Genomic DNA, 27,997 nt, shown 5'->3' with positions numbered 1-27,997 from the left:
AGCCCAAGAACCTCCATGTGCCATGGGTGAAGCCCTAAAAAGGAGAAAAAAAAAAAAAAAAGGAGTTAGCACTCTGGCTTCTGTGTGGACTTCTAAAGGGCAGGGTTACCACAGGGGAAGAGAAGTGGGAAATGGAATCTGTTTTGTTTATCCATATAAGAAATGATAATGGCTTGAAGTAGGATGAATGGATGAGACGGCAATAACTGTTTACAGTCACGATATAATTTAGAGGGCAAGCCAGTAGAACTTGCTGGTGGATTGGATTTGAGAGGACACAATGAATCAAGGATATGCTTGGACTGTTGGGAGAAGACTAATGGCTGGAAGACATTGTTTCTTTCATCAAGTAGTATTGAATTAAGTTTTTTCTTTTGAAACCGTTGAATTGAAGATGCCATAGAGCTGTAATAGAGTTGTTGAAAAGGTAGTTGAATGTGAGTCACAGTTGGAAATACATATTTGAGAGTCATCACTATACAGAGCTTTAAAAATCATGGGATTGGGAGTTCCCATTGTGGCTCAGTGGTTAATGAATCTGACTAGGAACCATGAGGTTGCGGGTTCAATCTCTGGCCTTGCTCAGTGGGCTAAGGATCCAGTGTTGCCGTGAGCTGTGGTGTAGGTCATATTTGCGGCTCAGACCCCATGTTGCTGTGGCTCTGGCGTAGGCTGGAGGCTACAGCTCTGATTAGACCCCTAGCCTGGGAACCTTCATATGCCTCGGGTGTGGCCCTAGAAAAAACAAAAAATAAAAATAAAAATCATGGGATTGGAGGAGATTCCATATGGAAGATTTATATAAAGAGAAAAGGGAACCTTGGCCCAAGATAGGGACTCCAAAATTTATAGATGGTTCAGAGGAGTGGCAGCCCGAAGGACTAGGACAGGGAAAAATGGTGAGATAGGAGGAAAACTAAAAGTTGTGTGAGTTTAAGTTGGAGGAGGAATGGTTAACTGTGTCACATACTGTTGAAAAGCTGAAGAAGCTTAGGACGGAAAATTGGCATCTTAATATAGCAAAATAAGGTTGTTCAGGTCCTAGATGTGGAATGGTAGATACAAAAGCACTGTTAGAATTGATTGAAGACAGAATAGGAAATTGCCTTCTGGGATGACAGCACTCCCCAGGCCACTAACCCCAGTGAACCTGTGAAAACTGTTAAAACAAAACAAAAAAAACCAACTTAAAGCGTCTGAAAAAGATTTTAAAAGCAAACAGTAAATGAAGAATCATCTGCTCAAGAAAATCAATGAGTGTTCAGTGGAAAGAATTCTGTAAGAACCTGTGATATTAGAGCCAAGACTGTTTTTTTCTCCCTCCCACTGTCCAGCTCAACAAGGCTTACACTCTCTTCCAGACTGGCTGCCAAAAACAAAGGGCTCTCTCTACCTGGCTCTCTCTCCCCAGCTCCCAGCTGGAGGGCTTTCTTCCTAAGAAGAGCAGAACCACAGCATTGCTCTATCCTACCAATTAGCTGAAGCTAAGTCTCAGAGAAATGAGATCAGTACATGGGTGCTTACTATGCCCAATACCCACGTTATAAATGTTTTATCATAATAAAAACAAAGCATATTAAGCAAATTTTTAAAAATATGTTCTCACAGATATTTGTACACCAGTAGTTATAGCAACCTTCAAAATAGCCAAAAGACAGAAATAGCCCAAATATCCATCAGCAAACAAATGGGTAACCAAAGGTGGTATATCCATACAGTGGAACACTATGCAGCCATAAAAAGTCATGAAGTACTGACACATATTTCAGCATGACTGAACCTTGAAAAAATTATACTAAGAAGCCAGACATAAAACTCATACACTGTGTGATACTATTTTTATGAAAATCAGGAATAGCAAAATATTTAAAAAAGGAATAGCAAAATCATATAAAGTATACAACATGTGAAATGTATTATTGGTTTCTCAGGGCTGGGGATGGGGTGAGAGGGGTAAAGGGTTAAAGCTAAAGGGTATGAGGTTTCTTTTGGAGAGAATAAAAGTGTTCTAAGATTGACCATGGTGATGGTTGCACACACCTGTGAATATACCGAAAACCATTTAATTGTACACTTTAAATGGTTGAATTGAAAGTAAATTAAATTTCAGTAAACCCGTTTTTTAAAAAGAGAAAATGAGAAAGAAGGAGGTATGTTCAGTTTTTCTGAGAGGTTATGTTATAAACAAAGGAATTAATAACTCTTTCCTTGAGTTAATAGGAAAATCACGGAGGGTAGATGAATTTACAAAGAAAAAAGGGAAAACAATTACAGAAATACCAAGCTGACAAAGGTTATTGATGGTGGTTTTGGTCTTAGTGTAAAATAGAAGCAGATGGTCACTTACAAAGAGTGAAGGGCTATGAAAATAGAATTTGAATGTGTTGAGCTTTGGGTCTCTTGATATTAAAGATTTTTACATAAATGTGTAATAGAGACAATTTGATTTTTCTCTGTAATGCTTGGGCAGTTTAGCAGCAGATAGAGAGGCCATCTAAATGAGATTTTCTTAGATCTTTGCAAGGAAGATAAATTCAAATATCAGGATGTTAATGAGAACACCTTGCAGTAGTTGGCTGTGGATGAGGACAGAAGACCTTGTAGGCTACTGGAGGACAAGCATAGCAGAGGGTGCCTTAGCAGTGATCATTGTAAGGTCAGAGTAGAGTCTTTTGAGTAAAATCTAACGCTTGTATTGATCCACAGGGCCCAGCATAAGTGTCCGTCTTTTCTCCTAGACTTGATGTTGTCCTGCTCTCCTGTCACTAAGTGCTCTGTTCCTCTAACTTTCTGGCAAACATGGCCAGGTATGGTCTCTTCTCGGGGCCTTTGTGCTTGCGGTTCTGTCCTCATAGAAAATGCCTACCCTGGAAATCTATGGAGCATGTTCCCTCCTTCCCCTCAGATCTGCTCACCCTATATAACATTGGATGAAAAAAGCCCTCCGCCTTCCTTGCCTTATTTTTCTCTTAGAATCTATCACTCTCCATTGTATTCCGTGTTAACTCATTTAAAATTTTTATTTCTGAAGTTCCCGTCATGGCTCAGCAGTTTACGAACCCAACTCGCATCCATGAGGACTCAGGTTTAATTCCTGGCCTCACTCACTGGGTTAAGGATCCGGCATTGCCATGAGCTGTGGTGTAGGTCGCAGATGTGACTTGGATCCAGCAGTGCTGTGATTCCGGCATAGGCTGGCAGCTGCAGCTCTGATTCGACTCCTAGCCTGGGAACTTCCATATACCACGGGTACAGCCCTAAAAAGACAAAATAAAATAAAATAGTTATTTCTTTTGTGTGTGTGTGTGTCTCTTAGCATATAAACTTTTAGACAACAGGGAAGTTAATTGCTGCATTTCCCTCACCTAGGCATGCTGTAGAAATTTAAGAGAATTTGAAGGGGGGGAGGAGATGGAATAAGTTGGGATGTGGAAAGTTGTCTTTAAGCTTGGAGCTCTTAGAAGTGGAGCAGTTCAAAATGACACCTCAAATATGGAGGCTCCAAAGTAATGCTAAAATGGAGTTCCTGTCATGGTGTAGTGGAAACTAATCCAACCAGGAACCCTGAGGTTGTGGGTTCGATCCCTGGCCTTGCTCAGTGGGTTGGGGATCCGGCATTGCCATGAGCTGTGGTGTAGGTCACAGATGCAGCTTGGATGCCACGTTGCTGTGGCTCTGGCATAGGCTGGTGGCTACAGCTCTGATTAGACCCTAGCCTGGGAAACTCCATATGCCGCCCATGCGGCCCTAAAAAGACAAAAGACAAAAAAATAATAAGAAAATAAAAAAAACAAAGTAATGCTAAAATAAAATTAGGGGGAGTTCCCCTTGTGGCTCTGCAGTAATGAACCCAACTAGTTTCCATGAGGACATGGGTTCGATCTGGCGTTGCCTTGACCTATAGTGTAGGTCGCAGACGCAGTTCGGATTCCAAGTTGCCGTGGCTGTGGTGTAGGCTAGCAGCTACAGCTACGATTCAACCCCTAGCCTGGGAACGTCTGTGTGCCACAGTTATGACCTCAAAAAGGAAAAAAGAATTACAAAAAAATAAAAGTAGTCTTCTAGTACAGGACAGGTTTTAGAAAAGTTGTCTGTTTTCATATAATCACCACGGATCCTTAGAACAGATTTGGAGAACAGGAGGAATGTTAGGGTTTATAATTTAGTGTTGAAATTTCTGCAGAAGAGGGAAGAGCCTTCTTAGGGTCAGTAAATGACAGGAGCAAAAATAGGGAAGACATTTAAATAGCTTGTGTGGACTTCAGTAGAGGGTTGCCTCAGACGGATTTAGACACTAGTTCTTCCCTGTTCCCATTGTGGTCTTTCTGTCTTCATCTCTTACAGAAGTTATTCTAGTTAGTACTTTACCTGCAACGTTTCTTCATTAGACTGTAAAGCAATTTAAATCTCTATCTTCCCAGCACTTAACAAGGGCCTGGGACATAATATTCTTGCAGGGTGGCAAGGGTGGAAAAGGAGAAAGCCTAGTTTCCTAGATCTGAAGGAGCAAGTCGCATGTTTTCAAGATTAGCATTTAGGATGAAGACTTTGTTGGGTTTGTTTGTTTTCTTAAGACAGTGGAAGGGCAAGTGGAGTGATCATAAACAGGGGTGCTGTGAGAAGATAGAGTTTATTATAGGAGTAAGCAAGCAGAAAGGAAAAAAATGGTTATAGGTGTTTGATAGTAGTTGTCAGAGGTAAGATACCAGATCCGATAGCTGGGCAACTAAATGAAAATCAGCAGGAATAAGTGAAGACACGGGAGAACTAAGGAGGAAAGAAATGTTTATTAGGCTGTTTTAGTTTGTGAACAGTGTTGTAAAACAAATTAACGTAGAACTCCAATTGGGAGTATTTATGTGATTTATGTGGTTATGTGGGACATTTGCAATACTTTTTATTTTGTCCCCATTTCTGTTAGTAACATTTTTGGCACCTGAAGACTGGTAAAAACCTACACCTGTATACTTCCCTCTCAGACACTGAGCTTATACCAGGGCAGCTGTGTGTGAAATGGGTTGAGCCAGTAGGAGCAGATCTCTGCACACTTGGCCTCTCTTGTCTGCTCTGTTAAAAACAGGCTAAATGAAGGCAAGACCCCATTAGAATTAATAAGATTTTGCAGTGCTATTCTCTTAGTTTCAAGTGACAAACTGCAGTAGATACTGGTGCATACTATCTTGCAGTTAGACCTAGAAATTATGTATGAATTAAAATGTTTAGTCCTTAATGAGTGTTTATGAAATGTATTTGTAAATATATTTATACATTTTTAAACATTTTTTTTCTTTTCTTCACATAGAGCTACATTTTATATGGGAGATATGTTTTTAAGAAAGGCATTTACAACCTGATACAATAGCATTTAGTTTTGTATAATTTAAGTTCATTTTTAACAAACTTTGTTTCCACAGTCCAGAAAAGGCTTTGAAAGACGCACTACAACCCTACGAGGCTGCTTACCTGTCAAAATCCTTATCTCGACTCCTTGATCCTATCAATTTGGTTTTTCCTCCTGGTGGTCGTAATCCTCCTTCTGCCGACGAACTTGAAGGTATCATTAAAACTATAGCAAGGTATGTTATTTTTTATATAATGACATATCATAAAATGCCTGCCACATTAGTTAGTGATGTATGAGGGCAGTACGTTTTCTTTTTTTTTTTTTTGTCTTTTTTTGAGGGCCACACCCACAGCATTTGGAGGTTCCCAGGCTAGGGGTCTAATCAGAGCTGTTGCCTCTGGCCCATGCCAGAGCCACAGCAATGCCAGATCCGAGCCGCCTCTGCGACCTACACTGCAGCCTATGGCAATGCCGGATCCCCAACCCACTGAGCGAGGCCAGGGATCGAACCCACAATCTCATCGTTCCTAGTTGGATTCGTTTCCGCTGTGCCATGATGGGTACTCCAAAGGCGGTACATTTTCAATTTATCTCAAATTATTCAAGTAATTAGTCTGGCAATTAAAACAAGAGCTTTGCAGTAAATGAGTACACATGTAGTAAGTACTTTAGATTCCAATTAATAAAACCACTTAAATGCGGTCCAAAAATAGTCAATTTACAATTATTCTGTATCTTGTCAAGGATACAAAGTAAGGCAACCTAATTCTTTATGCCATATTAAATTTCTAAAATTACACAGGAAAGTAAGTATAAAAATAATTTTACAAACTGATAAACTAAATAAAGCACAGAGATAAATTTTTTAAATCTTAAATCCAGAAAGTACCTCATGGCATACAAGGATTATAATCCTGATTAGGCTACTCATGTTTACTATTTTAAGCTTTCTAAGTGAATGCGACAGCTTTTAAAACTCCTCGAAAGGAACGTGTCCTGGTAGAGGTGCCACCTGAATGCTTGCAGACAATGTGATCATACTGTTGCCTTTAGACATTTTACAGCCACCCAGGTTAATCTGCCTTTGAGACTGTTTCAGTTTCTGTCATAGCTAACAAGTTGTCCGAACAGTAGGTCTATACATTTATAGGTGAACATTTTGAAGAGTAAAAGTAGTAGTTAGGCAATACAGGATCAAGATATAGAAGTCTGGATTCCTTTAGGTTACCAATTTGAAGATGGTGATTCTGAGGCATTTCACGGTAAGGATAAAAAGCCCCCAGGTATAACATGCATAAGCGTATTTCCTATCTGTACAGTGTCAAAATTGCTCAGCATCTTAACCCTAAATCTTTCCACAATTAACTTGACTTTCCAAAGTCCGACTCTAGATTTTTTTACCATAATGTCTCTGTTATCTGGTTAGTACAGTAGTCACAAAAACAGCCGTAGATGCAGCTTGATCTCGTTGACCTCTTTGTGGACATGTTGGAGCTCTCTCTCCCATCCCCCTATGCAGCTTCATGTTGCTGTGATTGGTTATAACTTGGAACTTGAAGAAGCAAACTTATGCCATTGTTTAATAGAATGTGAAAGTAAACATTCATAAAATTATGTCTCACTGTTATATGAGAGGGCATTTTTGTCACACATAGTATGCACTAGTTCTGTTTCAAAGTCCCTTGCTTTCTTCATGAAGAGAATCTGGTCAGTGCCAAGCTTTACTCTCCTGCTTCAGACAATCATTACTTTTCTTGCTTTCTACTTTGTGTGTGGGTTTTCATGCAGTTTTTAACTCCTGGTGTACTTACCATGGTCTTTATACTTTTTTTTTTTTTTTTTGCAGTCAGCTCAAATGTCTCAATCTAATGTTAAAGGTGGAAATAAGCATGAAAAATACTTAAAGAATCCAAATTTTTAAAACTTCGAATTAAATCCTTTTTACACTTTTGATATATTTAAAAAGCCACTCTATCAAAATAGCATGAATTGGCATAATTCCTGCAGAAACTGAGTTATCTTTATGTGTTGTGTAATTTATATTTTTAGCCTGTGTCCTTCCAGGGTCACCATTTCCATTCAAGAGCTGTCATTTCCTTGCAGATGTCTATGATATGCAGTGTCTCTAATTGCACTTATCAGTTTTAACAAGAGTGCTACTTTTAAAATCTGTACACAATTTACTCTCTTAATCACAGCCTGAACCCACACATGACATGCTTTTATTAAAGAGAAGCTGGTCATTAGCTAAACCATCTCAGAGCACTTGTTCCTAATGCTGAATTTAGGATGGAAAATGCAACAATGCAGTAAGTGAAATCTATAAAAAGAATCACCACATTGTTTATTGAGTTTAGGTTTATGTGTTGCTCTTTACTTTGTTGATGAACTATGTTGTTAATAATTAAAGTCTGTTTTTGTTTCCTTCAGTGAACTAAATGTAGCGGCTGTTGATGCAAACCTCACATTAGCTGTGTCAAAAAATGTGGCTAAGACCATCCAGTTGTATGGCATAAAATCGGAGCAGCTGGTAAGAGATAGTCCCTTCTGTAAACTGTCGTGACTTTGTTTAAAATTACTTATTATATAGTACTTGAATTACTATAAATATTGAATTGACTGAATATTAATTTACTAGAAAATTTTACATTGAAATTTTGAAACTTTCCTATGAATTTATTTTTTTTATTATTATTATTTTTTTTGTCTTTTTTTTTGCTATTTCTTGGGCCGCTCCCGCGGCATATGGAGGTTCCCAGGCTAGGGGTCGAATCGGAGCTGTGGCCACCAGCCTACGCCAGAGCCATAGCAACGCAGGATCTGAGCCGCGCCTGCAACCTACACCACAGCTCACGGCAACGCCGGATTGTTAACCCACTGAGCAAGAGCAGGGACCGAACCCACAACCTCTTGGTTCCTAGTCGGATTCGTTAAGCACTGCACCACGACGGGAACTCCTTTTTTTTTTTCTTTTTTTTTTCCTATGAATTTAAACCAGAAAAAATGTTAACATCTTTTTAAAAACTGACCCTCCTAACATTGTTACATTTTCAGAATGCAGGCAGGTTTTTTGTTTTTTACAGCCACACCTGCAGCATGTGGAAGTTACTGGGCCATGGGTCAAATCTGAGCTATAGCTACAGGCCTCTGCCACAGCAACACCAGGTCTGAACCACATCTGCAACCTATGCCACAGTTTGCAGCAACACTGGATCCTTAAACCACTGAGCCAGGCCAGAGATAAATCCTGAATCCTCACAGAGACAGTGTCGGGTCCTTAACCTGCTGAGCCACAAGGGAACTGAACTCCCAGGTAGGTTTTATAAGACTTTAAAAAATGCATGTGCCACTTTATAGGCTAAATCATATATATATATATATATATATTTAAGCATTATTATTTCAAATTGATCAGATTTACTCTCTCATGTGACCACTCACTCCAGATATCATTCATGTGCTGTTACCTAGTGTGGAACTGATTTAAACCATTAGAAAATGATTAGAAGAAGTGAAGTGCCTAACATTGTAGAAGAAAAGTGTTGATTTACTTTCTGAAAGTTCTAACCCTAGACCATGGAAGCTTAATTCCAAAATTACTTTACCTGACTTCTTTTTTTTTTTTTTTAGGGCCGCATTTGCGGCATGTGGAAGTTCCCAGGCTACGGGTCAAATCGGAGCTACAGTTGCCAGCCTACACCACAGCCACAACAACACAGGATCCGAGCCGCGTCTGCAACCTATGCCATAACTCACTGCAACGCCAGATCCTTAACCCACTGAGCAAGGCCAGGGATTGGACCCGTGTCCTCATGGATTTTAGTTGGGTTCGTTAACCACTGAGCCAGAACAGGAACTCCAAAATTACTCTACTTGAAACAGATGTTTGCATATATTTAAAATAATAGCTGCATAACTGAATCGTAGTCTTATTCTCTACATTAATGTTTTAAAGTTACATATGTGTGCTAACTGAAATCTGAGGAACAAGGCTTTAATCCAAGGCCGAAATCCAAGGAACAGCTGTCATTGATGGACTAATTTTAGAGAATGTGACAAAATTTAGTATCTCTACTGTCCTTATAGGAGTAGCCAACCAGGATGGGGGTTTTTTGTTTATGTGTTCATTTTTTTGGCCTCTCTGACTGTTCCCAATTGAAACATTGTCGAATGAAGTGCAGCTGGCCCTTGAGCAACTTGGGTTAGGGAAACCTACCCTCCCTGCTTTTAAAAGTCCATGTGTAGGAGTTCCCGTTGTGGCTCAGTGGTTAATGAATCCAACTAGTGACCATGAGGTTGTGGGTTCGATCCCTGGCCTCGCTCAGTGGGTTAAGGATCCGGTGTTGCTGTGAGCTGTGATGTAGGTCACAGACGCAGCTTGGATCCCGTGTTGCTGTGGCTCTGGCGTAGGCCGGCGGCTACAGCTCCGATTCGACCCCTAGTGTGGGAATCTCCATATGCTGATGGAGCGGCCCAAGAAATGGCAAAAAGACAAAAAAAAAACAAAACCCTCTCTATGGTGGTTTCTCCTTATCATCCCTTTGGTGTAGATGGACTCAACCAACTGTGGATCATGTAGTACTGTAGTATTTACTGTTAAAAAGAATCCGCATGTAAATGGACCCTTGCAGTTCAAACTTACGTTGTTTGAGGGTCAGCAGTAACCTGGTTTTACCTATGTCCTAGTAGTTCCAGTTAGTTCTTGAAAAAATTTTAGAGTAGGATGCTAACAAATTGAACTGAAGGAATTTGCATAAAATGATCCTTGGTGGTAAAAGTCGTATCATGAGGCTTGCTGCTTTCAGTTCCAATGAATGGCCCCATTTTGTTTGCTTAGTAATTTTCTGTTCAATTATTCTTGCAGTCTTGACAAATAATTTAGAAGCATCTTTTTTTTAAGCTTTGTTTATTGAAAACTGGGCCTGTAGAGACCCTGGAAGCTCTTTGTAGGTAATTAGATGACTAATTTTTCTCTCAAACTTTTTTAAATAGAAGCGTTATTAAGATGTTTATTACTTTTAACAACATGGTTTAGTGCTGTAAAATGAAACTACATCCAATAGAATTCAGTGTAATTACTGAAAGTGTCAGGAAAAAAATATCCTTGGAGGTGGTCTCACCTGAAGACAATATTATAAAGTAAGAGCCTGCATTTGTTTGGAAAGTATTTCACTTTTCTGTGTCATGGAGGGCAGCAATAAATGTAACATGTGACTTCAGTTAAGGCAGTAATGATAAAAACTTTGACACAATTAAAGTATATGAAAAATAGTTGATTGAATTGATGCTGTTGGTCCAGTAGTCTGTGACCCTAAATTACTCAGGCCTACCAAACCTACAAGTCACTGACCCAAAAAATTTTTAACTAAATTTTTCCTTTTTTTTTTTTTGAAGTGTTTTACTTTTCTACTTTCATTTTAGTGTTTAAAGATAGCCTAAGCCTTAAGAGTACAAAGAGCATCATCATATGCTTTATTTTTTAAAACGTTATTGATTAATGCCAAGTAACATTTAAATGTTCATCTCTTATTTTTTGGCTATTAATGACACTATTTCTGCCAATTTTTTCTGTTTTTAAATTTGACAAGTTTTGTTATTTGATCTTGCCATATTCTTCCTGTATAATTATTTCACTGAAAACATTTAGAGAAAAATAGCCAAATATTAAATCTTTAAGGAGAGAAAGATTGAAACACATTTTAAAGTAGAAAATCTATTCTATCTGTAAATGGAAATGTTGACTTGAAATTTGGTATAACTAAGTCTCTAAATGGAGAATTCTTTTTATAAATGAAATGTGTAAGCCTTAAGTCCTCATGGTTGAAAAGTGATAGAAATCAGATCCTTAATGAATGTTTAAGCAGTGAGATAAAGGAAAGTAGAATTTTGACTGTTTTCAAAAAGGGTGACTTGAAAATACAAAACTTGAAAATGTAGAATGAACAGTTTTCCAGAATCTTAAATTTGTTTTCCTAAAGGTTGGTTGAGGAATTTTCTTGGCTATCAGAATCTTTTATCATGCTTAACTATGGCTTTAATTCACATCAGGAAAAGGAATCATGAAAGGGTTTTTCAAGTTGATCCTATGGCCATCTAAACTCACTATGTACATTTGTGTATATTCTTTCATATGCCTATAAAAGCTATATGTTTTTTCTTTTCAACATTTTTATTTTAGCGTTTTGGGTAGGATATAATAGAATATAACATATATTATATACATAGTACATATATTTGCTTATAATAATCTGAAATTATTTTATCATTATACATTTTTTTTTTTCTAAATCTTCTTTGTTATTAATCACCAAAGTTTTGTATTATTTAATCCTAAAGCTCTGTAGGGACAAATCTTTATATAACCTTTTTTCTGACTCTTGTGCCAGAGAATTCATTTTTAAGGTTAGGGTAGGATCATAAAAATAAGTACTATTATTAAGCATCTCTAGTGTGTTATCTCGTTTATTTCATAACAACCCTTGAAATGGAAGTATCAATATCTACCACCATAAAATGTGGAAATAGGGGCTAACAAAGGTTGGTAGCCTGCCCAATTTGACTGCTAAAAGTACAGTGCCAGCTAGCAAGCCTTGAAACTAGTACTGAGACTTCAGATTTGAGTCTAGTCCAAGCTTTAAAACTCTGTTGTACAACACAAATACATCTTTCTTTTTACTTAGGTAATTTTGTTTTGTGATTTATTTATTCTTTTGCCATATGACATAGAAAGCTGTATCTACTACTTTAATACATGCCCATTATCTTTATGTATCATAGTTTATTTCTTTGTTCTTAATGGATAGTGTCTTAGTCCTTTAGGGCTACTATAACAAAATGCCCAAAACTGGGTGACTTATCAACAATAGCAATTTTTATCTCATAGTTCTGGAGACTGGGAAGTCTAAGATCAAGGCATCATCAAATTCAGTATTTGGTGAGAACCCCTTTCCTGGTTCGTAAATAGCTTTTTCTGTAAGCTCACAGGGTAGAAAGGGCTAGGGGACTTTCTCAAGCCTCCTTTATAAAGGCACTAATCCCATTCATAAGTGCTCTGCCCTCTTGACCTAATAACCTCTCAAAGACTCTACCTGCTAATAAATACTATCACATTGAGCATTGCGTTTCAACATATGCATTGAGGGGATACAAGCATTCAGACTATAGCAGATATTTAGGTGGTTTGGTTGTTTAATCAAGAAATAACAAGGATTGGAATTCCCATTGGGACGAAGCAGAAGTGAATCCGACTAGTGACCATGAGGTTGTGGGTTCGATCCCTGGCCTCACTCAGTGGGTTAAGAAACTGGTGTTGCCATGAGCTGTAGTGTAGGTGTAGGTTGCGAATGCGGCTCGGATCTGGTGTTGCTATGGCTGTGGCATAAACCAGCAGCTATAGCTCCGTTTTGACCCCTAGCCTGGGAACCTCCATGTGCTGTGGGTGTGGCCCTAAGAAGCAAAAAACAAACAAACAAACAAAACAAGAAAGAAAGGAAAAAAGAAATAACAAGGATTTAGCCTTGAATTCTCACATCTGAGTTATAGATCATAGGGTTTGCTTCCTTGAACGTGTATTTAATTTAGTATGTATCATGAATACTAAAGGTGGTCTTTTGTGAAAATGATGTCAGTGTTATTTTAGACTGTCTCCATTTAAAATTTGTTGTTGTTGTTGTCTTTTTAGGGCCACACCTGTGGCATATGCAGGTTCCCAGGCTAGAGGTTGAATCGGAGCTGTAGATGCTGGCCTCCACCACAGCTCACAGCAGCGCCAGATCCTTAACCCACTGAGTGAGGCCAGGGATCAAACCTGCATCCTCATGGATGCTAGTCAGATTCGTTTCCACTAAGCCCGGACAGGAACTCCTCATTTATTTACTTGTTTATTTTTATATATATGTTTTTTTCCTACTGTACAGCATGGTGACCCAGTTACTTACATGTATACATTCTTTTTTCTCACATTATATGTTCCATTTTAAGTGACTAGACAGAGTTCCCAGTGCTCCTGAGCACGATCCCATTGCTAGACCATCCCAAAGGCAACATTCTGCAACTATTTACCCCAAGCCCCCAGGCCCACTCACTCCCTCCCCTTCCCCACCTTGGCAACCACAAGTCTATTCTCCAAGTCCATGATTTTCTTTTCTATGGAAAGGAGGAACTCCTCTTTTTAAAATTCTTATTTATTTGTCTTGACCGCAATTGTGAAGTTATAATTAATTTGCTAAGTAGAATATTATGTTCCAAATACACACACATGCCTACAGATGTATAAGTCATAACGTTTTTGATTGAACTGAACAAATTGGTTACTTAATGGTGATATACTGGTAGTTTGTAGAGTCATGAAATGTGACCTTTAGTAGAAAGTGTCATTAGACCTTGCTATCACAAGTTGGAAACAATATTTTCTTGTTCCATATGTATTAAAAAAGAAATTAAAATATTAGTATATAAGGGAATTACTATGGTACCTTGATAATTTATAAACTATTGTGATGACAGAGTTATAGGCAAAGATACTAGTAAGTATTCCTTTTAAAAGGTGAATTGTTAGGGAATTTTATGACAATGACTATTATCTGATCGTTTCCAGGAATGACATATGGACTCTTAGTGTAAATGTCAAATGTTATGAACTGTGAAAAAGTAGATTGGCATTTAATTAGTTTGCAGACCATTTGAAACAATAATAGGAATGACATTTAAGGGGAGGTTTCAACTTCAGTGCAGGTCTGTAACTGTGTAAGACGGGGTCAGTAGCTCTTGATGGTAGTAGGTGTTTTTTTTTTTTTTTCAAACTTTGTAAATATACACTTTATTCTTTGTATAATTAATAAGTAGTTTGAAGATTTGACATTCTTCTAGTGAAAGAAAACCTACAAGTTTGGTATTTAAATGATGATATAGAAGCATATGAGTTTTGGATTTCCTGTCGTGGCGCAGTGGTTAACGAATCCGACTAGGAACCGTGAGGTTGCGGGTTCGGTCCCTGCCCTTGCTCAGTGGGTTAACAATCCGGCGTTGCCGTGAGCTGTGGTGTAGCCGTGAGCTGTAGGTTGCTGTAGGTTGCAGACACGGCTCGGATCCTGCGTTGCTGTGGCTCTGGCTTAGGCCGGTGGCTACAGCTCCGATTCAACCCCTAGCCTGGGAACCTCCATATGCCGCGGGAGCGGCCCAAGAAATAGCAACAACAATAACAACAACAGACAAAAAGACAAAAAGACAAAAGACAAAAAAAAAAAAAGCATATGAGTTTAACTTTTTTAGTTTTAAAAGAATTGTTAAATGCAGATTTAAATGTCATCTACCTGAAAAATACTGTTTCATAGAATATCATATGGTGATAGCCTGTGTTATTAACATTCTAATAAAAGATTTTTTAAAATATGAAATCACTTGGCAGAGTTTTTATATTATATGCAAACAGAAGAAAGGTATCAGTAGATTCTCTTGGGCTAAATGCACTTTAGCTGTTGTAAAAATACACTGATCTCTTTGGGTTACCTGCCCTCTGATTATTGCAGTGGCTCAGGTTTGCTCCCAGGCCAGAAAACTTCTGCACTCTGTGGGTGTGGCCAAAGAAAAATTAGGATGCAAACTAAAATTCACTACAGTTGAGTATGAAAGAATCCATTTGCATCTAAGAAGTGGTTGATTGTCTTTATCCTTTACTATAGCAAGCACATAGCAGCTATCTTTTGAGCTAAAGTCACTAGTATGAATTTGTGCCAATTTAGAGTATTTTCTGAGACATACTTTTTTTTTGTCTTTTTTTGCTATTTCTTTGGGCCGCTCCCGCAGCATATGGAGGTTCCCAGGCTAGGGGTCGAATCGGAGCTGTAGCCACTGGCCTACGCCAGAGCCACAGCAACTCAGGAACTGAGCCGCGTCTGCGACCTACATCACAGCTCACAGCAACACTGGATCGTTAACCCACTGAGCAAGGGCAGGGATTGAACCCGCGACCTCATGCTTCCTAGTCGGATTCGTTAACCACTGCACCACGACGGGAACTCCCTGAGACATACTTTTAAAAAATGGTACATATGAAAAGAATTCTCTCTGTGATAGGAATCCAAAAAGTCTTCTTTCTCCTTTGTGAGCAGCCTTTTTAAAAAATCATTTTTCAGTATCTTTGGATAGAAATTGTTCATCTCAGAGGTTTGTGAAGGGGTTTCAAGCCATCTTGTGTACCCCAGGAAATTATAAAATGTTATTTTGTGTGAGTTTTTTCTGGAAAAATGTTGTAACAGATTTCGAAAAGGTCTATGACCCACTCCTCCCAAAATAACTAAAAAATATGTGGAAAATATCTCAAATATTTGGAAGCTAAATAACATGCTTTCAAATAATTTCTGGGTCAAAGAAGGAAATGTAAAAATATATTTTAGGTAAATAAGCCATATCAAAATATATCATGTCTTAAAACTCATGGGATGCCATTAACTTAGGGAGGTACAGAGCATTAAATACTTATATTGGGCGCAAAAAACGGGGAGGGGGCGGTGTCTCAAATTACTATTTGAATATTCCACCTCAATTAGGAGAAAAAAAAAACAAATCTATAGCAGTTTGATTTAAAGAAGGAAATAATAAAGACAAGAGCAGAAATCAATAAAAACAGAAAACTGGTAGAGAAAAATCAATGAAACCAAAAGCCTGTTCTGGAATTAGTAGAGTGGCTTTTGTAAACTCAGTGTACATGAAGGGGAAGAAAGAATAAAGAATTTCCTTCTGCACTCCGGGGTTCAATAGCTGGATCTATGAAATAAACTGACAATAGGCAGCTTAACAGGAAAAACAGTATACAGATTTATTAAAATTTTAATAGTGTGTGCATGCATTAGGGCATCACAGGGGAAAAAAGTGAATACCTTAAAGAGAGATGGTATTTGAGCATTTATATCCCCTTTTAATAAGGGGTGGGGGGGGGTATAGATTACTTAGGAGGAAATAAATGATTTTTAGAAAAGTTGAATGGGGTCTTAGAAGGATAAATGGAAGATACGATACTTTGACAAACTTGTTTTGGGCATGATGTTTCCTTGTGGTTTCCTCTCCTGTGATAAAAGTCAATCTTCCCTGGCTAGTGAAACTTGTAGGAGGAGAACTTATACTTGGACCCCTTTCTGAGGATCTGCCTTTAGATAGTTAAATAAGGTGAGTTCAGAGAAAGCCTTTCCTTGTAGTTGCTGTTTTTCAAATGCCTTGAGCTTAAAATAATCAATATACCAAAGCAGATGTTTTGGAATGGCTTGTAATGAACTCCTTTATACACAAGTTATACAAAAATCAACTATTTCTATTTATCAACTGTAAACAAAAATATAATTTATTTTTAAAAAACACTGTAGGGGTTTCCATCATGGCTGAGTGATAATGAACCCAACTAGTATCCATGAGGACATGAGTTCGATCCCTGGACTTGCTCAGTGGGTTAAGGATCCAGCATTGTCAGGAGCTGTGGTGTAGGTCGCAGATGCAGCTTGGATCCCTTGTTGCTGTGGCTGTGGCCTAGGCTGGCAGCTACAGCTCTGATTCAACCCCTGGCCTGGGAACTTCTGTATGCCATAGATGCAGCCCTAAAAAGGAAAACAAAACAAAACAAAACCCACTGTTGATAGTGGCATCAGAAAATACCATATTCCTAGGAGTTCCCATTGTGGCTCAGCAGGTTAAGAACCCAACTGGTATCCATGAGGATGCGGGTTCAATCCCTAGCCTCACTCAGTGGGTTAAAGATCAGCATTGACACAAGCAGCAGCTTAGGGAACAGATATGGCTTGGATCCATTGTTGCTGTGGATGTGGTATAGGCCAGTGGCTGCAGCTCTGTTTCTCTCGCTAGACTGGGAACTTCTGTGTGCCACAGGTAAAGCCCTAAAAAGAAAGGGGTTAAAAAAAAAAAAAAGAACAAATTCCTATGATGAATTCGATAAAATAAGGGCAAGAGTACACTGAAAACTAAGTTATACCAAGAGAAATTTAAAGAAGAATTAAATAAAGGATGACATATACCCTGTTCTTAATTTGGACCACTCAGTGTTATGAATGTGTCAGTTCTTCCAGAATTGTTCAATGTAGCAGTATGCTTTTTATCCCTACAGGGAGATTTGCTCTGCTAGATATCAAGGCCCATTATAAACCTATAATTATTAAGGTAGTGAAGTATAAGCTCAAGGTTAGAGAAATGGAATGTTGAAGAAGAAGCAGCGCCACACATAAATGGTCATATAATTTGTGACAGAGATGGCACTGGAGAGCAGTAGGGAAAGGATAGTCTTTTCAGGAAGTGGTGGTGTTTCCTCAGTGGTCTTATGGGGGAAAAAAAGAAAGTTGACCTTTACCAGAGACAAAAATCAATTGTAGGTGGAGCGCAGATCTAAAATGTTAAAGGAAAACGTACTAGAAATGCCTGCACATGTACATCATGAGAGATGTATTTCAGTATTGCTTGTGATAGCCTCAAACTAGAAACAACCCAAATACAAATTAACAATAGAATGGGTACATAAATTCTGAGGTATTCTTTAGTGGAATTCTATATATCGTTTAAAAATGAACAAACCATAGCTTACATACATTCCTATTCAAATGAATCTCAATCATAATATAGAGCAAAATATAAATATACATAATAATGTTACTGTAAATGAAATAATAATAATACACCGTGTTCTAAATAATTGCATCTTATGAAGAAGTCACCTTGCAGAAGGAAGCTGAAGACAGGGATTGAGCGGGAACCACATGAGAAGGTGTATGGACTGCTAGTAATGTTTAAATTTTTAATCTGTGGTTATAAGAGTTTTTGATATGTGATAATTCCTTTATTATTCCATTGACTTTTTAAATTTCTATCTTGATTTTATACTTCAGTTAAAAATACTTGGAGTTCCCATCGTGGCTCAGCAGAAATGAATCTAACTAGCATCCATGAGGATGCAGGTTTGATCCCTGGCCTCACTCATTGGGTTAAGGATCTGGCCTTGCCGTGAGCTGTGGTGTAGGTCACAGATGCGGCTTGGATCTGGCATTGACGTGGCTGTGGCGTAGGCCAGCGGCTACAGCTCCAATTTGACCCCTAGCCTGGGAACCTCCGTATGCCATGGGTGCAGCCCTAAAAATACAAAAAAAAAAAATGCTTAACAAAACTGTACAGGGATGGATATAGGTGGTGCATAGGTATATCCTAGTTTTATAGATTAGTCATTCATTCTAAAACATACAAAAGATTTGGAGGACTTTATAAATTTTGGAAGCTGTTTAGTGAATCTCTTGTATTTAATAAACTAATCTTAGGGGAAAAAAGTGGAAAAGGACACAACTCAGAAAAAGAGTTGCCTTTTTGTTCTTCCTTAGTTCACCAGCCATTCGCTTCTCCCCAGTTTAAACCTAAAAACCTCCTAAAATAAACTAATCAAAACAATGTAATATGCTCTGCATTTTAGAATTTTGGGGAGGGGGTGCATTTTTTTTTGAGTATAGTTTTTTTTTACTTTTTTATGGAAGTATCGTTGCTGTACAATATTATACAAACTTCAAGTGTGCTGTATACTGATTTACAATTTTTAAAGGTTGGACTTCATTTATAGTTATTATAAAATATTGGCTATATTCCCCCTGTTGTACAGTATATTCTTGTAGCTCACACCTTGTAGTTTGTACCTCTAACTCCCCTAACCTTATATTGCCTCTCTCCCTCTTCTCTTTCCCTCTCCCCAGTGGTAATCACTAGTTTGTTCTCTATAACTGTTGTCTGCTTCTTTTTTGTTACAGTCACTATTTTATTTTTTAGATTCTCCATATAAATGATACTGTACAGTATTTGTGTTTCTCTGATTTACTTCACTTAGTATATAGATTTTTCACTTTTGTTAATTCAAAACATATGCGAGCACCATGATGGCTGAGAACCCTATTTAAAATCTAATTTCTAACAGCAATCATTCTAATAACCTTGAAAGAGTAATAGTAATGACAAAGAATATTGTACCCTGGGGAGCTGAGATCCCCTTCCTTCCTTTCCCAAACATCCAAAGAAAATCCTTCAAGGAAATATTGATAGTTTGGGAGTTCAGTTACAAATCAGTGAGAGAATAGCTTTGTAGTCTTGTGAAGATTTCTACATGCTGACTTGGAAAAGTCTCAAGGTATATTATTAGGCTAGAAAAAGAAGTTGAAAATAGTACATTTAGTCATCCCACCTGTAAGTGAAATAGATGTGTGAAATAAATGCTGTTTTATGGTTTTTCTGTTTCCTTTTCCTTTTTTAATAGAAGGCCACAAGGACCTATTATTGTCAGACTCGAGAATTGGTCTATGGATGTGCAGAGAGAACTTCTGTTTTTCAGTTTATACTTTTCAGTTATCTCTTTGCAAGTTTTAAACAGAAGAAGTAATTTAATTAGTAGCCAAAAGGATTGGTCACACTGAATGGGGCTGAGGAGACGGGAACAAGTAGCTTAAAATCCAGCAGAAGTCTAAAAGTTGTTTGAAGGAGTTTTAGTTGTGGACTTTGGTTTTACCACCCTGAAGTGGCACGTTGAGCTCAGGGCCCCTAGTTCTAAGCAATCTACTCTTTCAGCCTTGCTCATATGCCTGGTCTCCTGGATACTGAAGACTAGAAACTGACTAAATGCTCTGGCTTTCCTAGAATTCCTATGATCCACTCTAATATCCTTGAAGCTGTAGCCTCAGTTCTAGATTGCAACAGCCCTTGTAGGGTATCTGAGGGCCTTGGCCTTCACTCTGAGAGGGGAAACTCTTTAATGGTTGAATACTGAAGGAGGAAATCTAACTCAAAAGGAAGGACTGAAATACAGAAAGGGGAGTTCCCATCGTGGTGCAGTGGAAATGAATCCGACTAGAACCTATGAGGATGCAGGTTCGATCCCTGGCCTTGTACAGCGAATTAAAGATCCGGCGGCTGTGGCGTAGGCTGGCAGCTGTAGCTCCAATTCGACCTTTAGCCTGAGAACTTCACCATGTTGCAGGTGCAGCCCTAAAAAGTAAAAAAATAGAAATACAAGAACAATATTGTAAGCATACTCACTTGGTAAGTATGTAGGTAAGTCTAAGCTTTAGTTGTATAAAATAAATAATAGTGACTAATTTGGAGCACGTAAATAAAAAAAAAACCTAAAATACAAGTCCACTTTAAAGTTTAGAGTAAGGAAGGTATAATGAATTTTAAAGCATTCTAAAATGCTTGTATTATTCAGGAGGATTATAAAGCCATAGATAATTGACTTGAGTAAAATTATAACAATGTAATTATGGCCACTGAAAGAATAGAAATAGAATATATAACTTCCAGGGAGTTCCTACTGTGGCATAGTAGGCTAAGGATCCAGCATTGTTTCTCTGGCAGAGCAGATTCAATCCCCAGCCTAGCGCAGTAGGTTAAGGATCCACTGTTGCCACAGCTGTGGCATAGGTCATGGCTTTGGCCCAGATTCAGTCTCTGGCCTGGGAGCTTCGATATCCTTCAGGTGAGGCAAAAAAAAAAAAAAAAATATATATATATATATATATATATATATATATATATATACACACACACACACATACACATATATATACATATATATATAAATTAACAGGGAAAGTGGGTAAAAAAGAAAAGTACCAGGTCCCTAAAAAGCTGAAAAATAATAAAATGCCAAAAAAATCATATAGAAATTTCATAGTAAGATGGATTCCAAGTATATCATTGATCACAGTAAACTGCCCAGTGACATGTCTTAAGTTGAACAGAATTAATAACTAAATTTTTTAGTTTATGCAATATACCTAGAACATAAGGACACAAAGAAAAGTAAAGGAGTGGAGGAAAAATGTTTCAGGCAAATAGTAATTAGACAAAAGCTGATATAACTATTAACATCAGGCAGAATAGACTAAAGCAAAAAGCATCATTAAGGGTTGGGGAGAGAGGTGTCATAAAATGAGAAAGGGAACAATTTACTGGGAAGGTATGAGAATTTTGATACACCTTACAACATAATAAGACAAAGTGGTTGGAATTTCAGAGAAAAATTGACAAATCCACTAACAAGATGGAAAGTTGTGGTGTTAAGGTCAGTGAGGCCACGGTAGAATGATACTCTTTAGAACTACTTCCTAAGACTCCTCAATTATATAATCATTTATGGCAAACATAGAATGACATTGCCAGATTTTGCAAAAGAAATTGGTAATTTTTTAGATAGTCATTGCTCTCAATCAGGTAATTAACCTTTTTTTTCTGGTTTGATCTTATAAATACTGCTATTATAATGAGTGCCTCATTAGCTTGGAGCTCAATTGTACATTTTTTTATTAGTAAGACTTCAGTTAAATTGAAAATTATCTTTATATATAAAGAACTTCTTTGCTATGAAAATTTATAATGAATACAAGATCATAGGTTTAATTATACTGGAACTTATATCTCTCAAAAACTGCCAAAGTACTAGTCTACCTACAAATATGTGAACTACTAATTATTTTTTATTAAATTTTATTGGCTAACTTTGGCCTTAATAGTAGGGTGCTGGGATTCTGGTTTTTCTGTGTCCCTAAGGGTAATAAACCTAATTTCTTTTGGAAATTCTGTGGTTTGAAATTCAGTCTGTACTAAAGGTAAATTACTCTAAATCAAAGAGGTCATTCTCTATATGTCAAGGTTTTTTCTGTTGATTAATAGCCTTAGAATTCATTATTGGGAGTTCCCATCGTGGTGCAGTGGTTAACGAATCCGACTAGGAACCATGAGGTTGCGGGTTTGGTCCCTGGCCTTGCTCAGTGGGTTAAGGATCCGGCATTGCAGTGAGCTGTGGTGTAGGTTCGCGGCTCGGATCCTCCTCCGTTGCTGTGGCTCTGGCGTAGGCTGGGGGCTACATCTCGGATTCGACCCTTAGCCTGGGAACCTCCACATGCCGCGGGAGCGGCTCAAAGAAATAGCAAAAATACAAAAAAAAAAAAAAAAGAATTCATTATTGGAAGATGGGGAAAGTTCAGTAGACCTGACAGTGAACCGTTCTCTTTTCTTCAAAGAATTAAAATATGCAAATTTATGACTCTAAATTTAATTAACAAGGTCAGCGTTTTAGGAGCCAGTCATTGGTCATGGGGAGGTGGAAACTGCATCTGTTGTTCAAAAGCCTTAGGTCCTTTGAAGAAAAATAAAGTAAAAACTCCAAGTGATCCATTCCTGGCAAATTGTGTTTTCTTTCCACCCACATGGGGTTGCCAAATCCCACGTGCCAGGTAAAGTTTTTGACTTAAAGAACAGGAGCATGGGGGAGAAGATCTAAAGGAGGTTGATAACAGGTCTTTTTAAACAGTATACAGGATGTCTGAGCAATACAGCTTAGAATTACAAAGTTGTATTTGATTCCTCTGTTGGTTTTATTCATCTCTCTGCTTTAAACAAGATTTGGTTTCCAGCTTTTCAGTTACATGTTTACTGTCCAAAGGGAAAGCATCTCAAGCTGTCATCTCTTTGCTGTCAGATTTATGTGAAGATTTAGTCTGATGTCAAGATGTAACATTACCATTGAATCTGTTCTATGATTGAATGTACCTGTCCTTATTTTTAGCTAAACAGATGTGTAGTATAACACCTCTATTTTATTACTGTTAAGTAGTTAAATACTTGACAAATTTAACAGTCTGAAATATAAAGAAGAACCAGGAAGGACCTAAAAACGTCCTCTGAACTTCTAGAATTGATATCACAATGTCCATGCACTAAAGTAGCAACTTAATTCTTAGAGAAATCTCCCAGCTTTCATGTGGTTAGACCCCTAGTTTCCTAATTTAAAGCAAATTAGATAAAGATGAGGGGGAATAAGATCAAAAGGAAACTGACACCTGATTCTCTTAGGTAATAAGAGAAAGATTGTTAAAATCATCAAAACTTAAAAGGGAAAAACACAAAATTTCAAAAGATATAGTAATCTAAAGCCATTTAGTGAGTGAAGGAGCAAGCAGCCATATACACTGTACGGAGCTCTGATGCAGTTACTTTTAAAACATAGATGTGTAATAGCATGAAAACACCTTCACTAATGAACATGTGCATGGTTAATTTAAGTAGAATTAGCCTTCTTAAGGTATATATTCTGTGTATCTTATTCATGAAACCAGAAAAGTGTCAACATGCACTATAGCAAGAGTTTCATGAAAGTATTTTCTGAAAGTTTTAACACTTAAGGAAATGTTATTTATCAGCAAAGTTTGGTTAGGTTGACATGCCAGGAAAATGAAGAGTTGCTACGTAAACCTGTGGATTTGTCCTTTTCTGTATACATTTGCAGAAACATGCCCTATGTCCGGATTCCAAATACAGTATTTCTAATGTATTACATTACAGTGTAATACATTTCTAATGTATTACAAACTGTATTTAGTGTTAGGGATGTTAGATAACTTAATTGTGAGTGTGTGTCTATATATGTGTGTGTGTGTATATCATAAGATAATTGGCATTTCTAGTAAAATAATATTATAATTATTATGGTTTTGGTTTTTTTTTTTTTTTTTTTTTTTGCTTTTTAGGGCCACACTTGTGGCATATGGAGGTTCCCAGGCTAGGGGTCTAATCGGAGCTACAGCTGCTGGTCTACCCCACAGTCACAGCAACATGGGATCTGAGCCACATCTATGACCTACACCACAGCTCACAGCAATGCTGGATCATTAACCCACTGAACAGAGGCCAGGGATTGAACCCGCAACCTCACGGTTCCTAGTTGGATTCGTTTCCACTGTGCCACAACAGGAACTCCTTATGTTCTTTACTCTGAACCAAGTATTCTGTGATGAAAGCATTTGATAAGTAAATATAAATAAAATTACTTTCATCTGTGTCACGGATTAGTAGATCACAAGAGGCCATATTTCCCAAGAACATTTTTTTTCTCTTCTTTTTTTGGCTGCCCTAAAGCTGGTCCAGGGATCAGATCCCAGTGCAGTTGGGCTAGGGGTCAAATTGGAGCTGCAGCTGCCAGCCTATGCCACAACCACAGCAGTTTCAGATCCAAGCCATGCCTGCAATCTACACCGCAGCTCAGGGCAACTCCGAATCCTTAACCCACGGAATGAGACCAGGGATCAAACCCATGTCCTTATGGACACTAGTCGACTTTTTTACTGCTGAGCCACTACGGGAACTCCTGTATAACAAGTTCTAAGTGTGTTCTACAAGTGAGCCTTCTAGACGATGGAATTCCACTGTGCCCTTTACTAGCATTCTGGTAAGTTTCTACATTATGTAATCCTTCATACTATTTAACATTTTTGCTTCATTTCTTTCTAGTCTTTTGTGAGAGCAAACTGCTAGGCACAGACAAATTGGTGTTTTTGGCTTGTTTTTTTACAATTAGCACTGTAACATAAGCATTTCCCACTGTTACTTGTTCTAGCATGTGAATTGCCTAATATGCCCAGCTATTCTCTTATTCTTAGACATGTAGGGCTTTCCATTTTCTCTGTTTTATAAGTAGCATTATTCTTGTGTATATGGCTTTATTATTTTCTTAGGATACATTTCTTTTTAAAAAATTTTATTGACGTGTAGCTGATCTACAATGTTGTGTTAATTTCTGCTGTACAGCAAAGTGACTCATATATATGTGAATTCTTTTTTGCAAAGATACATTTCTAATGGGGACTATGTAAGAATACAGTTATTTTGAGGCTATGGGAATATATACTCATCAGCATCTCTTGACCCAGAAAGCATTTAGGTGAACTATAGAATATACTTAGAATTATTGACCCATATGTCCAGAAAAACTGATACAATGTCATTCAGGGATTACAAATATCCCTTTCCTATGTTGGGCCTAAGAGATTTGTAGTCACTGCCTGGAGCGCTGTGTTACAAGACCATAACAGGGACAGAGTTGATTACTGAAGTCTTCTATGTGTGGGAGGGGGATGTGACAATCTGAGAGCTAGATATTTACCTTTTATACACTCCATTAAAATAATATAAATAATAATATGAATAACCTTTTCTATGTAGTTTTTTATTTTTTTTTGTTTTTTTTTGTTTTTGTTTGTTTTTGTTTTAACCACGAACTCCAAAATTGGATAGAAAGCATGTATTAAGTCAAAAAAAAGTTTTCTTTTTTTTTTTTTTCTTTTTTAGGGCCATGCCCATGGCATATGGAAGTTCCCAGGCTAGGGATCTAATTGGAGCTACAACTGCTGGACTACACCACAGCCACAGCAATGCGGGATCCAGTCTGCATCTGCAACCTACACCACAGTTCATGCCAAGGCCAGATCCCAACCCACTGAGAGAGGCCACGGATCGAACCTGCATCCTCTTGAATCCTAGTTGGGTTCAGTAACCCCTGAGCCACAAAGGGAACTCCCAAAAGAATGTCTTAATATAAATTTCACATTAAATTTTTTTATTTTGGTAGCTATAATACAAATATGCTCACCACTTTGAGAAACATAAGTATAGATATAATAATAATTGAAGGTTCATCAAAACTTATTTCAGAGTTTTTGTTAAAAATATCACATTTAGGAGTTCCTGTCATGGCACAGTGGTTAACGAATCCAACTAGGAACCATGAGGTTGCGTGCGGGTTCAATCCCTGGCCTTGCTCAGTGGGTTAAGGATCTGGCGTTGCCGTGAGCTGTGGTGTAGGTTGCAGACGTGGCTTGGATCCCGCATTACTGTGGCTCTAGTGTAGGCCGGTGGCTACAGCTTCATTTCAACCCCTAGCCTGGGAACCTCCATACGCCATGGGAGCAGCCCTAGAAAAGACAAAAAAAAAAATCCGATTTAACATAAAAATGTCAATGTTCTGTCTTGTTTCCATGCAGGAAGCAATGTAGATTGGTATATGTTTCACATTGTCTTAAATCTATGAAATTCTAATACATAATAATATTCTTTTCCTCATTTGTTTTATATGTGATTGCAAAGAAATATTTTTAAAAGTATGACCAAATTCACATAAGGAGTTTTCTTATACTCTTGACATTTCCTTAGCAGTAATGGAAATTATAGATAAATAGAACACTGGTGGTATTTTCATGATATCTGGAAAGTAACTTAGCCTTCTGTAATTCATAACTAATCCGTAATGTATTTTCTTGTTCATTTTAGACATTCTTCTGAGTCACCAACTTTATAATTCCCCAAAAGTAATTTTCATTAGATTATCTGAATAGAAGTTTAAAGCTTTCATCCAACTCATCTGTTGAATTATCAGTTTTATTTCTTGTAGCCCTCAGATGTGATCTTAGGGCGATCTTGGGGTCATTTCATTTACAAATTTACAATTATATAAAAACATTTATCATGTTAAACTGTATATACATAGCTTATCATTGTTTCAAGAATTTCATCTCAGTTGTTTCTTATACATTGAATTCACACAAAGTTCCTAGTGAGCTGATGTACAGAATTAGAATTTCTGAAAAGTATGTTCTTCACATAGTTAAAAAGGAATAATATGTCTTGTTATTTGTCATCAGAACCCTCTTAATTGTTAAGGATTTCTTTACCCTTTGGATTTCCTTTCTTTCCATGTGTATGTCGGGGGGTGGGGTAGGTACGTGGGGGTATATAATTTTTATTTTTATTTTATTTTTTAGTGATTTTAATTTTTTCCATTATAGCTGGTTTACAATGTTCTGTCAGTTTTCTGCTGTACAGCATTGTGGCCCAGTGACACATATATATATACACACACACATTCTTTTTCTCATATTATCCTCCATCATGCTCTATCACTTATCCTCCATCATGCTCCATCGCAAGTGACTATATATAGTTCCCAGTGCTGTATAGCAAGATCTCATTGCTTATCCATTTCAAAGGCAATGGTTTGCATCTATTAACCCCAGATTCCGGGTCCCTCCCAGTCCCTCCCCTCCCGTTTGGCAGTCACAAGTCTGTTCTCTATGTCCATGAATTTCTTTTCTGTGGAAAGGTTTGTTTGTGCCATATATTATGTTCCAGATATAAGTGATATCATGTGGTATGTCTTTCTTTTTCTGAATTACTTCACTTAATCTGAGAGTCTCTAGTTCCATCCATCTTGCTGCAAATGGTATATGACCCAGCAATCCTACTCTTGGGTATATATCCAGACAAAACTTTCCTTGAAAAAGACACATGCACCTGCATGTTCATTGCAGCTCTATCCACAATAGCCAAGACATGGAAACAACCTAAATGTCCATCAACAGATGAATGGATTAAGAAGATGTGGTATATATACACAATGGAATACTATTCAGCCATTAAAAAGAACAAAATAATGCCATTTGCAGCCACATGGATGGAACTAGAGACTCTCATACTAAGGGGTGTGTGATTTTTAAAACTCAAATGCAGCTCTTTTGGTTTTCAACATCTTTCCATACTTTACTAAGTAGTATAACTTGATTGACCAGTATGTATATTTTTAATAGTTTAGACATTTGAATCTTTTACTACTTCTAACTTTCTAGTCTCCTAGTTGCTGATACTTTATAGCAAAAGCTATATTTATTCACCTCCATTTAATTTTACTCATCTCAAATGAGGTGGCCTTTGAAAGAACAACAATGGGAAACCATTACTCTGGTCCTCCAGTCATTGACCTGATACCTAGTAGAGCATCTTCTGCTTTAAGATGCCTTGCTGAAA

At 37.6% G+C, this 27,997-nt stretch overlaps 1 protein-coding gene across 1 annotated transcript in view; it reads left to right on the top strand.

The window, feature by feature from the left end:
* The window catches only part of COG5 (component of oligomeric golgi complex 5), a 272,865-nt gene that overhangs the window by 198,117 nt on the left and 46,751 nt on the right, over positions 1-27,997 (top strand). The window contains 2 exon segments of the mRNA XM_047754267.1: positions 5,415-5,576; positions 7,775-7,874. Coding sequence (XP_047610223.1) covers positions 5,415-5,576; positions 7,775-7,874 — 262 coding nt within the window.

The sequence above is a fragment of the Phacochoerus africanus genome, chromosome 11 (assembly GCF_016906955.1).
Source record: "Phacochoerus africanus isolate WHEZ1 chromosome 11, ROS_Pafr_v1, whole genome shotgun sequence".
Classification (NCBI taxonomy): Eukaryota; Metazoa; Chordata; class Mammalia; order Artiodactyla; family Suidae; genus Phacochoerus; species Phacochoerus africanus.
Note: the sequence above shows the minus strand (reverse complement) of the source record. Positions and strands in the feature narration are given on the sequence as shown.